The sequence below is a fragment of the Wolffia australiana genome, chromosome 18 (assembly GCF_029677425.1).
Source record: "Wolffia australiana isolate 7733 chromosome 18, ASM2967742v1".
Lineage (NCBI taxonomy): Eukaryota > Viridiplantae > Streptophyta > Magnoliopsida > Alismatales > Araceae > Wolffia > Wolffia australiana.
In genome coordinates this window covers 6,939,804-6,955,614 of record NC_135852.1, presented here as the reverse complement: position 1 = coordinate 6,955,614, position 15,811 = coordinate 6,939,804, and the positions used below count along the sequence as shown (strand labels likewise).

At 45.1% G+C, this 15,811-nt stretch overlaps 1 protein-coding gene across 6 annotated transcripts in view; it reads left to right on the top strand.

The window, feature by feature from the left end:
• Positions 1 to 14,589, top strand: part of LOC144714805 (vacuolar protein sorting-associated protein, putative (DUF1162)) — a 105,189-nt gene extending 90,600 nt beyond the window's left edge. For all 6 annotated transcript variants that reach the window (XM_078589595.1, XM_078589597.1, XM_078589596.1 and 3 more), the window contains exons 37-47: positions 723 to 773; positions 863 to 1,045; positions 1,117 to 1,409; positions 1,473 to 1,706; positions 1,773 to 1,857; positions 2,214 to 2,360; positions 2,450 to 2,554; positions 2,622 to 2,732; positions 2,814 to 2,918; positions 3,006 to 3,075; positions 13,808 to 14,589. In XM_078589595.1, coding sequence (XP_078445721.1) covers positions 723 to 773; positions 863 to 1,045; positions 1,117 to 1,409; positions 1,473 to 1,706; positions 1,773 to 1,857; positions 2,214 to 2,360; positions 2,450 to 2,554; positions 2,622 to 2,732; positions 2,814 to 2,918; positions 3,006 to 3,075; positions 13,808 to 14,463 — 2,040 coding nt within the window. In that variant the 3' untranslated portion in view covers positions 14,464 to 14,589. The remainder of the gene's footprint in view (positions 1 to 722; positions 774 to 862; positions 1,046 to 1,116; positions 1,410 to 1,472; positions 1,707 to 1,772; positions 1,858 to 2,213; positions 2,361 to 2,449; positions 2,555 to 2,621; positions 2,733 to 2,813; positions 2,919 to 3,005; positions 3,076 to 13,807) is intronic.
• The last annotated feature ends 1,222 nt before the right edge of the window (positions 14,590 to 15,811 follow it).

Genomic DNA, 15,811 nt, shown 5'->3' with positions numbered 1-15,811 from the left:
CTTCCGTTATTATCAAGTAGGATAGTTCCCCTGTATATAGATGTCACTATCTTGCTCATGATGCAGAACTCAGATACTTTACATTCGTATAGTTTCTCTTGGGCTACATCAATATAACGGCAATTCTCCAACATAACAATGAAAAAAATATACACGTTGTGGATTGGTGATAGTGTTTGTCATCACGAATGACAATGCCAAGATTATGACAGGTCGTCATTATCCCCATCATTTATCATTGCCACGAAGCCATTTTGAAAATCATCATCATCATCATCATCATCATCTGCATCATCATCATCAGCTTTCATTCGCAGGTGGTATGAGAATGACAATAATGATAATGGCTTTGTCTTGTGATCGCCTCTCATCACTTCCCCTCCATTAAGCTCACTCAGATGACTAGAAACAATGACGAAATCATTGTGATTGTCATCATTCATCTGCCTGCAATCAGGATTATGATGATGACGATGATTATGAAAGCGCCACCAGTCCCTCAAGTGGAGGATGATGACCAATGACAACGAAGATGACAGGGTTTGGATGGTGATGATGATATACGTCATCGTGTGCAAACGATAGCTTTTCAGTCTTCATGTTCTGTCAATTATGTTTAGATTAAGATGAAAAGGAAGATAAAAAAGTTAAGTCAGAGTAGTATTACCTAAATTTAATCTCCCGTAGCTAATATGCATGTTCTTTCATGATCTCCATCACAGAAACCAGAAAGGAAATTCTCTATTGCTGTACGTGCTGAAGGGGCGACAAAGGTTACCTCCACAATACCATATCTCCACTGACTTAAACACTTGGTTGGGAAGCTTTCACCACTCAGTTTTTTTCTTTTTTCTACCTACAGGTCCTCAGCATTGCAGATTCTCGGTTCCACAGTCCGAAAGATATCAAAGAAGTTCACCCCTCTGAAGCAAACAGGAAAAACAAGTTAAGCCAACAAGATGGAAGGAATGGTGACTTCATCAGTGAGAAGATAATACTGAGTCTCCCCTTCATTGGGATATCCTTAATTAACTCTTCACCACAGGTACTGACATCCTTAATTCATCACAACAATGTACCTCTCCCGATGCAACAAATTTGACTTGATGGCTGCAGGAACTCATCTATGTGAGCGCAAAGGAGACAACTCTGATTCTGATGCAGAACTCTGAAAAACAAAAGTTTTCATTTCAGATATCATCATTGCAGATTGATAATCAACTGCCTGATGCACCATTTCCTATTCTTTTGTATTTTAGTCACGGCCGTAGAAATACATCGACAAGAGATATCGGCAATCGGACGGCATCTAATGTCTGTGGTGACACACATGACTCAGACCTCTTCTTTGCTTTTTCCCGATGGAGGGAGGAGTCCTCTTTTCTTTCCTTCAAATACTTATCTTTGAGGTAGACTTTTAAAAATATTTGCTTCTTTTTAAATTGTCCGAGTATTTTTTAATTCGGATTCAGGTTTGCGCCCCTCTCAATGGAGCTTGAGGAGCTTCTCCTTCTGAAAATTCTTGCATTTTCAAGAGCTGTATCATTGATTTGGGAGAAGCAGGCTGTTAGGGATAAGTATCTTGATAAAAACTACAAGCACCGACTTCCACAAGAGCCTGGCATTAGAAAATATCTACTGGCAAAGCATCAGAAAAGGATATATATTGAGAAATTTGAACTGGCACCAATTGAACTGGCTTTAAGGTTTGACGATGTGTCTCATTTGGTTTTCCTTGTCATCTTTTAATTGAATCTATCATTATGTTGCAGTTTTTCCAGCAATCCGTGGTTAGTCCAGAAAGATGACCTGCTTGAAACAGAATCCTCTCTTTATGCAAGAAGTGCGGCTTTCCAGGTAAGGTCCAATTAAAATATTTGGTCGAAAATCTCAAATTTTATATTCAGTCCTATTTCTACTTCTTATAAAAAGAAAAAGGAGGCATGAATTTTCGGAGCCTTGGACGCTCAGAAAATTTTACCCTTTAACAGCAGTTGTCTCCCTTTCTCTCTTAAATGAATCATGCACAGCATTTAAAAAAAAGTGCTGTGAATAACATCGAATCATTTGCAGTGTTCATAGTTCTTAGAAATGTTATAAGATAGGGATAGATTCAAGAGAAATCCGTTTTTGTTGTGTCATATTTTTCAACTTTTATGACTATAATGATCAGTGCTTATGAAGAGACTTGTTGTTGACGAGTCAATATACAGAGTGGCCTGATGAGCCTTGCTGACGTCGAAGGCGTTCCAATTCATCTTAAGGAGCTAATTCTAACCAATTTCATGGCTAGTCATGAGTCAATCCACGAAATTGTTGCCAAGCACTACACAAAGCAACTCTTACATGAGATGTACAAGGTACAATCTCCATCAAATATTTACATAAATTTTTAATGCAATATGGTAAATACATTCTCATGGTAATGTTTATCTCATCTCTGCCACAGATTTTTGGCTCTGCTGGTTTGATTGGAAATCCAATGGGCTTCGCAAGAAATCTCGGGATAGGAATAAAGGATTTTCTCCATGTTTCTTCAAAAGGAATTGTCCAGGTAGTAGAACTTTTGACAGTTCTTTGTGTCGGTATGGAACCTGAAGTGACTGATCATTTCACTGTAGAGTCCCGCTGGACTTATTACAGGAGTGGCGCGAGGCTCAAAAAGTCTCATTGGGAGTACCATTTATGCCATGAGCAGTGCTGCTTCACAGTTCAGTAAAGCTGTTCACAAGGTTCTGTGCAATCCTCCTTCAGCTGGGACATTTATCATATAACAGAGATCGAAACTCAGTAATTAATATTTCTCCATTTAGGGTATTGTCACCTTAACTTTTGATGGCCATGTCGATGAGAAAATAGAGAAACAGAAGAATATTCAAGATTCTCAAGGCAAAGGCATAGTGGATGACGTTTTGGAGGTATTTGTAATCATATTTGAATCATCCATTACGCATTTCTACTGTTTTACACAATTTATTAATAGGAATATCCTCACTGTTCTACAGGGTCTAACTGGGCTTCTCCAGTCTCCCATAAGGGGTGCTGAGAAACATGGACTTCCTGGAATTATATCAGGTGAGAATAACATTTCTTGCTTATCAAACTGACTTCCCTGTCTCTCGTTTCTATTTTGGCTAGCGCTTTTACTCAGGTTTTCTTCTCATTATTACCTTACATATTCAATAAGATATATTACTTATTATCTTATTCAATATGTTATCATTGGAATTATTGACTAATAATTACTTCCCTATGATATTTTTTGCTTTCCCCTACAAATAAGTATTTCTGGTAGTAGTCTTTTCATATTCTTCTTTAATCAAAACCAACCCATTCAAAATATTATTGTCGGAATTATTGATTAATAATGACAATCTTTGTATGATACCTTCAAAAAAAAATTCCCCGGCAGAGCTCCCTGCCGCAGTTTCACCCAACCCCGCTGGACCTCCTGCCGCGGGCACCACCCCCCTCACCTCCTCCACGGCGGACCTCCCTGCCGCTGGCGCGCCCCATAGTGTGGACCTCCCTGCCGCGGGCGCCACCCATCCCCCGCCCCCCCACACCCCCCCAAGGCGGACCTCCCTGCCACAGTTGCAGTCACCCCCTCCCCCCCACGGCAGAGGATGAAGATGAAGGTGGTGGATGCTATGGAGCAGGAGGCTATGAATTTGGAAGAGGAGCCGTGGAGACTGTGACAAGAAGAAAGATGATGAAATTGCCAGTGGAGGAAGACGATTCGAGGAAGAGGAAGGTGAAAGCCCAGAAGGAGAAGGACGCGGGGAATGACGCTTACAAGAAGAAAGATTTTGAAACGGTGATCAAGCATTGCACAGGAAGGCGTTGGAGCTGGACAACGAAGACATCTCGTTTCTCACGAACAGAGCAGCCGTCTACTTGAAAACGGAAAATTACGAGGACTGCATAAAAGACTGTGACAAGGCTGTCGAAAGGGGGAGAGAGCTGCGGTCTGAACTCAAGATGATTACATGGGCTTTTACAAGGAAGGGAACTGCATTAGTGAAAAGGCTAATTCCTCTAAAGACTATGACATCGCCATCGAGTCTCTCCAAAAAGCATTGACGGAGCACCAAAATCCCGAAACTTTGAAGAAATGGACGGAAGCGGAGAAATCCAAGAGAGAGCTAGAACAAAAAGAACAGTATGATCCGAAGCAAGTTGATGAAGAAAGCGAGAAGGGTAACAGATTGTTCAAGCAACAGAAGTATCCAGAGGCAGCGAAGAACTACACAGAGGCTCTTAGGAGAAGTTAGAAGGACTCAGGATCAAAACGCTTCCCAGACAGAAGGCACAAGGTTGCGATGTAGGAGAGCAGAATCGCACAAGCAGCGAAGCGGGAGCAAGATCTCGCGATCCCGAAGGATGGGGGAGAACGGGGTCGTGCGAGGGAGTCCAGGGCATTGTCAGAGTAAGCTCGTGAAAGGGATTTCGCACGATCGGGACTGGTCGCGGAAGGTGGGAGCGATGAAGACTGGCTGCGTGATTGGGACAAGTCGCGGATGAGACACACTGGGCAGGAGCTGGGCCGTGGAAAACTTGGCGCCACTGAAAGAAGCAGAAGAAGCAGACTCAGGGAGACCTCGCGAAGTCCGGAACAAGGCCGATGAATCCCCCACAAGACCGGGGGAGGAGTAAGGTCATGAGGGAGAGCTTTGTCACGAAACCGGGAGAAAGCGCCCTCCCCGCGTCGTCCACATCACTGAACAGGCAAACCATGGAGTTGGTCGGCTCGGATCTTCTACCCGGTGTAGAGATGAGTCATAGAGGCTCTCGGAAGAAGACGCTTTGAAGCAACATAAACTTGGAGGCCTTCCCAGAAGCTCAGACAGGAGGAGAGTGGGCAGTGGCAACCAAGACATCTCCCGACCCCACCTCCTGAAGATGAAATCAACCCGAGCTACAGTCAAGGCCGAAGGGACGGAGAGCCGGCAGAACACCGAAAATAAAGGGAGAGGCCTAGGCTGTGATATGCAGCCGCCCTTATGGGTGGGGAAACACAAGCACGGAAAGCAGAGGAGATTGACGGATGGGTGGCACTGGGGCCAAGGAAAAGAAGAATCATGCACCATCCCGGCCAGAAAAATGAAGTAGGAAACAACCGATGCTGCTATAGATGTTTGAGAAGCGGGCATATAGCAAGGGAGTGTGGGGGAAGCATTGTATTCCTCAACTGTAGAGGGGTGGGACACCGAAAAGTAGACTGCCCTAGAAGAGACAGAGAAGAAGCCAAGTCTCAATCCCCCGTTGTCGCGGAGGACGAGACAGCCCAAAACGCAGAGGCAAATGCTCGGCTGCCGACCAATGACATGAGCAGCCAACAGGGGGCACACATGAGCTGCCTAGTGGGGGAGGCCTCTCAAGGAACCCCAGAAATCAGCGAAGTACGGCGGGGACTGTCAGCAAAATTCCCAGACCTGGACAAATTAGAAGTATGGCCCCTCGAGTGTGGCAAGTTCTTCCTAGGAGGAGCCCCCAAGGCAGCTCATAACGATATGATTGGATGGGAGAGCAGGAGGCCGGAGGAGGGCTGATAAAATGGCGCCGTGTATTGCCAGGGGATGGATCATCTTGGAGACCCCTAAACATAGCTATTATTGAAGCCCGTGGCTTCCCGATGGGATACAGGATAGGACAGGCGCTGGCGGCGTTGGTATGCCCTTTGGGCACCTTGAGGCGCATCATATCCGACGGACTGGAGTCAGGAGACCCAAACAAGGTGATCCTGGAGGTGGAAGGGGCCCACGCAACATCCCCACCACCAATCCTAAACTTACGGGGCCCGGAGGGCATCTTCGAAGTAAGAATTGCAGCGATGCCGCCACCGCCGCTGCCACTGATGGAGAGACCTTCGGACGGGACTGGCATAGTACAAACGATTGCTCAGCCTTTAGTAAAGGAATCAACGCCCGGCAAGGAGGAGGAAGGCAAGCCGGGACGCCCCAGGCCCGCAGCCTTAGCAGGGACGGAGCACAACCTAACAGGCGTGAATCGAAGGGCCTACAACAACACAAACAGCGCCCACCACACCGTTCCGGAGTACTAGATGCTCGAGGCCCAAGATGCGGCAGGGACACTCCCATTAGAGACAAGGGAGGGAGACAGCTCAGAGAGTCCAAACGGATCGACTCTCCCGGGAGAGGCAGCAGAAGGACACGAGATAGAAGGTCCCACTCGTCCGGAAGGGCTACACCCGTCAAATGAGGTTATGACAGAAAGAGGAGCCGAGACAGCACGCTGCAGCAGCACAGTGGGCAGGCGCACGAGGCTGAACAAAAAAGGAGAGCAAAGTCCTGCTAGTCTCGTTTACAAGTGCAAGAAATTTGGCATTCATAAAGATAGGAGAATTGTCGCATGAGCCAGGGCAGGCTAAAACGAGCGACTGCTTCTAGCGGCGGAGATTGTGACCAAGAATAACATCAGAGCAGAGAGCGGAAGGAAGGCTGACAACGCGCCACGGGATAAAGGCCAGGAGGTCATGGATCCGTCTAGCGGGATGTAGCACAGAGTCCGTGGCGCAACATAGAACCACTGAGGAGCTGCCGGTGAGGACACCCCGGGCCATAATGATAGCATCAACCATGGGGCAGGAGATGACTCAGGACAACAACAGGGGCAAAGGTAGCTCACCATGAAGTGCATATCATGGAACGTTCGACGTCTTCGGGATGAAGGGAGGCGGCGAGCAGTGGGAGGCTACCTAAGTGAATGGGGGGCAACAGCGGTATGCATACAAGAAACCAAGCTAGAACGGTGCAAGGCAACAGAGCGGAACGATGTGGGCAGAGGTTTCCTGGAAGGGTTTCTAGCAGTAAACGCAGTTGGACGATACGACGGAGTGCTAGTAGCATGGAATGAGGCCTTGTTCACAAAAATGGCCACATGGACTGGACAGTTTGCAGCAGCAGCCAAATTTAAGTGCATGAACGACAACTCCGAAATTTTCATAGCCTCAATTTACGGCCCAGCCAATGTACAACGAAGAAAGGGCTTATGGAGAGAGTTGGTTGAATTAACCAATACTTTCAGCGGGTGCCCAATGTTACTGGGGGGAGATTTTAACGTGACTTTAGAGGCAGGGGACCGGCTGAATGAAGCCGGAGGGCAAGACACCAATTCAGAAGACTTTTGGGCTTTCATTGCCGAGACATCGTTACAAGAAATAGGGCCTTCTGATTGCATATACACATGGAGAAGCGCAAGGAGACGTAACAAAATGTCGCGCCTAGACAGATTCCTATGCTCTGTGGAGCTGGCCAAACGTTTCCCGCTAACGGAAGTGAGGTTACTTCCGCGTCCCATGTCCGATCATACACCGATATCATGGACCAGCAAAGAAGCGCCCAAACCACGTATCTCAAGATGAACAAATCTGTGGCTCCTAGAGGCGGGCTTCAAGGAAGAGGTGAGAGACACATGGCTATCACAACCCAGTCTACAATCTGAAGCGGGACCATTAGCTGCCAAGCTGCAGGCACTCCAACGACATTTGGTGGAGTTTCGTAAACGAGTGCACGGACAAAGAAAGATAAGGAGAAACGAAGCCCTGACCAAAATCAAAACATTGGACGACATCGAGGACACACGATTCCTGGTCGAAGAAGAAACACTTGAGCGAAGGACAAGAAGCTTGAGATGGATTGGAGACAACGATCCAGACAAGTATGGCTGCAGGAAGGAGATGCGAATACAAGATTCTTCCACTTGGCCGCAAAAAGGAGACATCGGTCAAACAACATATGGAAAGTGAAAGTGGGAGGCCAAGAGCATGTTGGCACGCAACTGGTGGGAAAGGCAATTGCAGACCATTTCGGACAATTTTACAAGGGAAGGCGTAATTCGTGGACATGGTGTGGTAGGGGGGCTTGGCTACTGGATCCCTCCCACAAAACGGAATTCATTCGACCTTTCTTGGAGGAAGAGGTCAAAGCGGCAATCAAAGGTCTCAACGGCGAGGAGCACCTGGCCCGGACAGTATGCCAGTTTTCTTCTACAAAGAATTCTGGGAGCTGGTGAGGCCAGAAGTGATGGCCACACTGGAGGAATTCCACCAAGGGAGGGGCAGCATGGAGAGACTAAACAAGGCCTACCTGGTCCTCATACCTAAGCAGCAATGCGCCGAAAGAATTGAGGATTTCCGCCCAATCTCTCTATCCAACTCCATATATCTCATCATCACAAAGGTCTTAGCTAACAGACTGAGAGGGCTGATAGGGGAACTCGTAGGATCATCCCAGTCGGCATTCATTCCCGGGTGTCAGTTGGTCGACAGTTGTGTCGCAGCAGGAGAGATCATAGCGACACAAAATCAAAGGCTTCATGTGGAAGGTCGATTTTGCCAAGGCATATGACACCCTAGACTGGGGATTCTTGTGGGCATCCATGAAATGAAGGGGCTTTCCAAGGGAATAGATCACGTGGATGAAAAGATGCATTACGACACATTCCTTCTCAGTATTGGTGAACGGGAAACCGGAAGGCGGCAGATACAACATCAAAGAGGAGTGAGACAGGGGTGTCCGCTGGCACGCCTTATGTTTGCACTGGCGGCAGATGCACTGGCCGCATGTACAAACCTGGCTTGCGCACACCATCTATTGAGGGGGTACCAAACACAGAGCCACCCTAAGGGCATACCATTATTGCAGTATGCCGATGACACGATTTTTTTTATCAAAGGCTCCATGGAGGCGGCAAAAAATCTGTCCACGCTCCTCGATCTGTTTGCAGATTTCTCGGGCTTATGCATAAACAGGGTCAAATCTGCATTTATGGGATCCAGTCTCTCTCAAGAGAAGGAGACTCAGTGCGCAGAGGCTTTGGGTACACCAATCGACAGTCTCCCTATGAGATATTTGGGACTGCCATTGACCAGAGGGTGTTTGAAGAAGCAGACTGGCAGCCGGTGATAGAGAAGGTCGAGAGACGGCTGAAAGGTTGGCAAGCTAAAGTGTTATCTAGAGGGGGCCGGCTGGTGCTGCTGAGGTCAGTACTATCAGCTATTCCCGTCTTCTATCTCCCGGTGTACAGGATGCCAATCGGAGTCAGCCAAAGATTTGCATGCTTGATGAGAAAGTTCTTTTGAAGAGGACCTGGAATGGACTAGAGCCGAGGAATGGCACTGGTCTCATGGGATACCATCTGCAAACCCTGCAACCAAGGAGGACTAAGTGTTCTGCATACCCAAAGTATGAATACGGCGCTATTAACGAAGTGGGTGACAAGGATGATGCAGCCAAGCGAGGATCAAGTCAGTCAAATCTTGAGAGACAACTATGGAAAAGGTCTAAACTAGGACGAGAAATCAGCTCCAGTCAGGGGCGTCCCCATTCGGGCAAGGACTTAGACAAATATTTCCCAAAGTTTGGAAATTCTTCTCAGTCCGAATAGGAGATGGCTCGCTATTTTGTTTTTGGACAGATCATTGGTCGACATGTGGCCATTTGCGAGCAGCATTTCCACAGTTATCAGTCCTAGCACAATGCCCTGAGGGCACAGTGGGAGAGTGTTGGGATGGCACATGGAACCCGAGGTTTGTGGGCGCTCTGTCAGCCCAAAGATGAACAGAGCTTTTGGACATGCACCAAGCATTGCATCAGCTTTGACATAGAGACACTGGGATTGGTCCAATGCCCCCTTTTACAGTGAGGAAAGCCTATGTGGGAATCCGTCTGGCAAACATAGAAAATATAGAGATGGCGCACACATGCCAAGTGATACGGCACCTAGAGGTCCCTCTGAAAGTGAAGATCTTCGGGTGGCTTGTGTTTCAAAAAAGAGTGACGACCTGTGTCTTCCGAAAGAAGATGTATCCCGACGCACTGACGGAATGCGTATTGTGCGCAGGAGGAGAAGAGGATTGTAATTACCTATTCTTCGAATGCCCTCTCGCTCGCACAATTTGGGCTACTCGAACTCAGACGGCGGTAAACCCGACATCAGAGGAAGCCTTCTAGGACTCAATACAAAGACTCGGTTCTAGACAATGAGAAGCAGGGGGCAAAGCGTTGGCAGTGGTCTGGGGAATATGGCGCTACAAAAATGCCACAGAAAGCGTTGGCAGTGATGGGCTAGCCCACAAGGTGGAAGGACTTCTGGCAGCTTGGTTCCCCTGAGTCGGGAAAAGAGAGGGGAGAGGATAAACCCCTCTGTAATAGAGCCTCACGGCTTAAGGCATGCAATCGGCGGGTGGTTACCGACCCTTTTCGAGTGACCGCCTCTTTCGTTATTCAAAAAAAAACCTTAGTAAAAATTTGTTTTACGCCTTCTAGGCTTTGTAAACCTGAATAATAGCACTGAAATTTTTTTATCTGCCAAATATTTGCAGTATTTCTATCAAGGCCAACCTTTTATTCTTTTTTTCAATTCAACAACATATCCAGATTAAATAGCATATTCAGTTGATTATGATATTCATCTATGGTAAAATTGTCAATTATGCTGTTATCTGAATTATTGATTAATAATAATGTTCCTATGATGGCTTAGTACAAATTACTAGGATACCTTTTAGATGCTGTTCAACTTCAGGAAGAGTTAGCTTTTTTCTCTTCTTTTCCTGTCATCTCGATTCAAAACCAACCCTTTTGGATCATTTTTTCATTCAGCAATATATTCAGATTAAGTAGCATAATCACTTGATTATGATATTCATAGATGGTAAATCTATTCGGGGGAACTATTTTTTTTTCCTTTTTTTGAAAGAAAATAGGGAAGATCACCAGAAATCGGTGATCAAAGAAAAATTAATAATAATATATATGTCTGTGAAAATTAAATGCCCGGCCAGCATGGCCTCTTTTCCCTCTACTTCATACCGAACCAAAAGGATATACAATTCTCCACATCATATAGCACCAGGTCCAGCAACAGTCTTTCCCGTAAATACCACCTTATTACAGTGTGGGGCTGGATTTTGACATTGGGGGGGGGTGAAGATATCGAATGGTAATGTCCGGCAGATGGGACAGTGCAAGAGATTCATCCCGTTGTTATATTAGAAGCTCGAGGCATGCCAATGGGCCACAGAAAAAGGCTGGTATGGAGGCACCAGTCAGGCCTTTTGGGCAGCTTTGGGGCAATCTCTCGGATAACGTCCAGAGACCCAAGCATATTGTTGCTGGAGGGGGATACTTGAGGGCCTTTGTGCACCGCTGGTGGTTGATCTCTGAGGCCCAGAAGGGACATACAAGGCTCTCAGCTGTCAGTATGTCTACTCCCCCCCCCCCCCAAAAGCAGATGCTACCAAGCCTAGAAAGAATGGGGGGGTAACAGGTCATGGTGGACCACATTGCGATAGACCTCCCAAATGTGCTGCCTGTATTTCTTGAGGTATCCACATGGATTGGACAAGGAGACATTGCGATAGACCTGCAGGTGACTCTCAAGAAATACAGGCACATAACAGTACATACCTTGACGCCTAAGCCTAAATCAAGAACTTTGATGACCTGAAAGATAACAAAATTCTATCGAAAGAAAAGGTGAAAGAGTGGCGGGGACTCCAAACGACAAGAGCAAAGGAAGATATGAAGGTGGATATGGATTGGGTGTAGCAATCGAGGCAGCTGTGGGTGGAGGGAGATGCAAACACGAGGTTCTTCCTGCTCATAGTCAATGGACGAAGGAGAGTAAACCAGATATTGAGGGTACAGGTGGGGAAAGGGGAGTTTGTGGGAGCTCCAGCAGTCAGTAGAGCATTGGCCAAACACTTCACAACCTTTTCATGAAGAGGGGACAGAATAAATAGAGATTGGAGTGTCAGAGAGCAAGTTGGTTGATGACAATGCAACAGGGGGAGTTGGTGAGGCCCTTCCTAAGGAAGAGATCAGGATGGCCATTAAGGGGCTGAACAGGTAAGGGGCCCCAGGGCAGATGGCATCCCACTATTCTTTTTTACTGCATTCTGGGAGATGGTCAAGATAGAGGTTATGGGCATGTTCAAGGAGGTGTGGCAAGGAAACTACGAGATGGAGAGAATAAACCATTCCTTCCTAGTTATCATATCAACATGCCAAGGGGCCATTTATGTGGGGGATTTTGGGCTAGTCCTGTTGTGTAACTCTTTATATCTCATCATAGCCAAGGTTTTGGCTAACCGGCTAAGGTATATGATTGGGTAGCTTGTTGGACCATTCTAGTCTGCAGTCATTCTAGGGATATAGTTGGCGAATGGTGATGGAGTTGCAGCAGAGATATTTGCAGCAGGAAAAGAAAGAAGACCAAGGGTTTTATGTGTAAGGTGGATTTCGCAAAGGCATATGACTCCCTAGTCTGGGACTTCCTGTGGACATCTATGGGGCAAAGAGACTTTCCTACAGAATGGGCGCCCCAAGGAAGGATGGATCCTACCACAAAGGGGTGCCCCCTAACGCCACTGCTTTTTGTTCTTGTAGTGGACATCCTTGTCTAAGCACAACCCAGACAGCAAAATCTTTCTTATAGAGGGTTTAGTGGAGGCCACAAGTCTCCCCACCCTGTTAGACCTATTTGCAGACTGCTCAGGACTTCACATCAACTGTACCAAATCAACTTTCTTAGGCTTCGGTCTACCATCAAACAAGGAGTCCTTGTGTTCCAGGGCCTTGGGAACACCAATAGAAGCATTACCCATAAGGTACATGGGTCTGCCTTTAACAGGGGGTTGCCTCAAGGCCACAAACTGGCAGCTACGGAAGAGATGGCTAAAGAGGGTAAAGAATATTGTTCCTATCTTTTCTTTGGATGCCCACTCGCGCAGCAGCATGGCCAGCCAACCTACGACAGGGCCGGATATCTCCACAGGGGACTCCTGGGACTCTCTACAGGATAGAGGAACAGGGACGGCTGTTTGCTGTGCTCTAGGAAATATGGCTGCACCGCAACTAGGTCATTTTCAAAGGACGAGAGGCATCACTGGTCGGTTTAGTGCACGACGTGGAGAGCTTAGCCTCAGTTTGGTTTAGAGGGAGGTGAATAGAGGGTGTAGGGACCCCGTGGATCAAGGGTGTTTTATAACTTTCAATTTATTTTAATCATGTAGGGAGGACCACCGATCTTGGGTGACCTTCCCTCACATTTTATAAGATAACAATTTGCTATCATTTGAATTATCGTTTATGAATAATATTTGTATGATGGCTTATTAAAAATTATTAGGGCACATTTTAAACCCTGTTGAACTTCAGGGTAGAGTTGGTTTAATTTTCTCTTCCAGATATTTCAGTATTTCTGTTTTTTTCATTCTTTTTTGTCAAAACCAACTCTTTTATAATTTTTCTTCGATAATATATCCAGATAATCTTACATGGTCAATTAATTATGACATTCACAAATAGTGAATCGTTTCCCTTTGCTATGATGGCTATACAAAATATTTCAGCTCCTATTGAGTCTTGCTGACCTATGGGATAGAGTTCATTTTGGTTGTTCTTCCAAATATGTTCATTATTTCTTTTATTATTTCTAACTTTCATTCTTGTTGTGTCAAAACCTACCCGTTATATATTTTTTTCTTCAATAACACATTCAGATTAAGTAGCATAGTCAGTTGATTATGATATTCATAAATGGCAAATTCTTTCAACATGCTCGCATTAAATGAGGATATTCCATGATGAGTAATTACAAATTAGTCAGACCTTGTGGCCGTTGGAGTTGGTTTTCCTTTCTCTTTCAAATATTTCAGTATTTCTGATATCTCTTTAACTATTCCGCTTTAGTCAAAACCAGTTACAATATTTTTTTCTGAAAATCAACCGCAGTCTTCGCGAACAACTGAGCTAACCAGTAATATCATCTAACACAACAGGGGTAGCCTTAGGCGCCGCTGGGCTAGTGGCACGGCCAGCTGTCAGCATACTTGAAACAACTGAGAAAGCAGCTCTGAGCATAAAAAGACTCAGCAGCCCCCAACAACCAAAACGTTTCCGAATGCGACTACCGAGGCCATTAGCCAGAGACCTGCCCCTCTCACCCTACTCCTGGGAAGAGGCCATTGGGGTATCTACCCTTTCACAGGCTGACTCCTCCAGGCTCAAAGACGAGTTATTTGTCAAGTGTAGGGCCTTGAAATCAGATGGCCAGTTCATCATCATGACAGAAAGACTAGTATTGATTATGTACACATCAGCTTTAGTGGGCCTGGGAAAGCCGGGCTTCCCTGGTGTTGCTGATGTCACCTGGGAGATTGAATCAGAAATGGGTATAAGTAGTATCATCCACATGGATAGAGAAGGGATGGTTGTGAGCATTGTGGGGAGTAGGGCTGAAACCCTAACACATCAGAAGAGCCGGAGGGTGCCTCTGTGGGAGCCACCTGCTTCACTGCCTCTTTCTCAGATGACCATGGAGTTGCTTGACGAAGGAGCGGCTGAAGATGTTCTCCAGACAATAGCGTCGATAAAAGAACAAGGAAGTTCACAGAGTAAGAGTAGGATGATTATTCATCGAAGCAATATAAGATAAATGATGGGTTTAGAGTCTGTAATTATACCACATTATTACAGAATGGCCTCATGTTTTTTTGATGGTGCTTTGAAGGTGTAAATAACTTGGAAATTTGGAAATGTTATTAAAGCCATTTATTCATAACTGTCTGTGAAACAAATCTGTGAAATACTGCCTGGGCCTCTAATATTTGATTGGGTTCATTCTCACTAAAATTACTTTTTTTGGAAGGCATATGTACGCCTTTCCTTAATTTACTTTGTGTTCTGACTGTTTTAGTTGTGTCTACATGTTCCAAGCGGAAAATGGTTCAATCCGCGCCAATGTGCACTGACGCAAATGTTATGGCAATATATTTAGTTCTGAAATGGAATGAGTCTCTTTTATGAAGTTTATCGCGATACTGACAGGCTCGGAGGGTTATTATCGTGCTGATAAAACATCACAAATGTAAATATATATCGGTGAAAATGAAGCATGTCATCCATTGAGGCGGAAGCATGGCCACCAATGATTATGTTTGTACATAACTCGGTGGCCTTGCTTGAATTCTTAAACATGGTCAATATTTGCATAATACTTAAAGAAACTAAAAACATCGACTGGACTGCTACTATTTTTTGGACTCGAAAATTAAGAAAATAAATCAAGACACAAAGTTCATCGTATGTCCAAGGCATCGAAGTAGGAAACATGCATGTTGGATTTGAGATGTTACATGTTCACATAATGTTTATAATATTTGAAGTGACTCGTATTCTAAAGGTTAAGGCATTTTCAATTAATCTTTAATTGCTATTTCAGTTGTGATGAAGTTATCCCTGCCATTATGATGGGGAAATTAGAAAGTAACTAATTTTGGGCAGATCGTAAAAATTGTAAATTTATTTAATAAGCTAATTATATCAATAGAATAAGCAATAGAATGAGGAGAAAGAATTGACAAATACATAAAATTCTATGCATGTTTGATATATTTTGTAATAAAGTGATTGGGGATATTCATCCCTGCCTTGGCGTTGTGAAGAACACTACACCCTCAAACTGAAAGTTCATTTGCCCTCTCTCGCTGATACTTCACTGATTTCTGAAACAACCGGTGGTAATCAGCTAGGACACTAACTAGATGAACACATAAAAATACCAATCCTGCATTACAAAACATCAGAGATAACCATAAAATCACTAACATCAATTATACAGATTGGTGCTCACAGTTCCGAATTAATGCCAGTTTGATTTTCAAAACTTAGCGTTATGATAACTCAGAAATCATGAAATAAACTTTATTTGTGAATCATTTTGTTTACTCTATCTTCTTATAAATTTATAATTTTTTGAGATTAAAACCAAGAGTTTTAATATG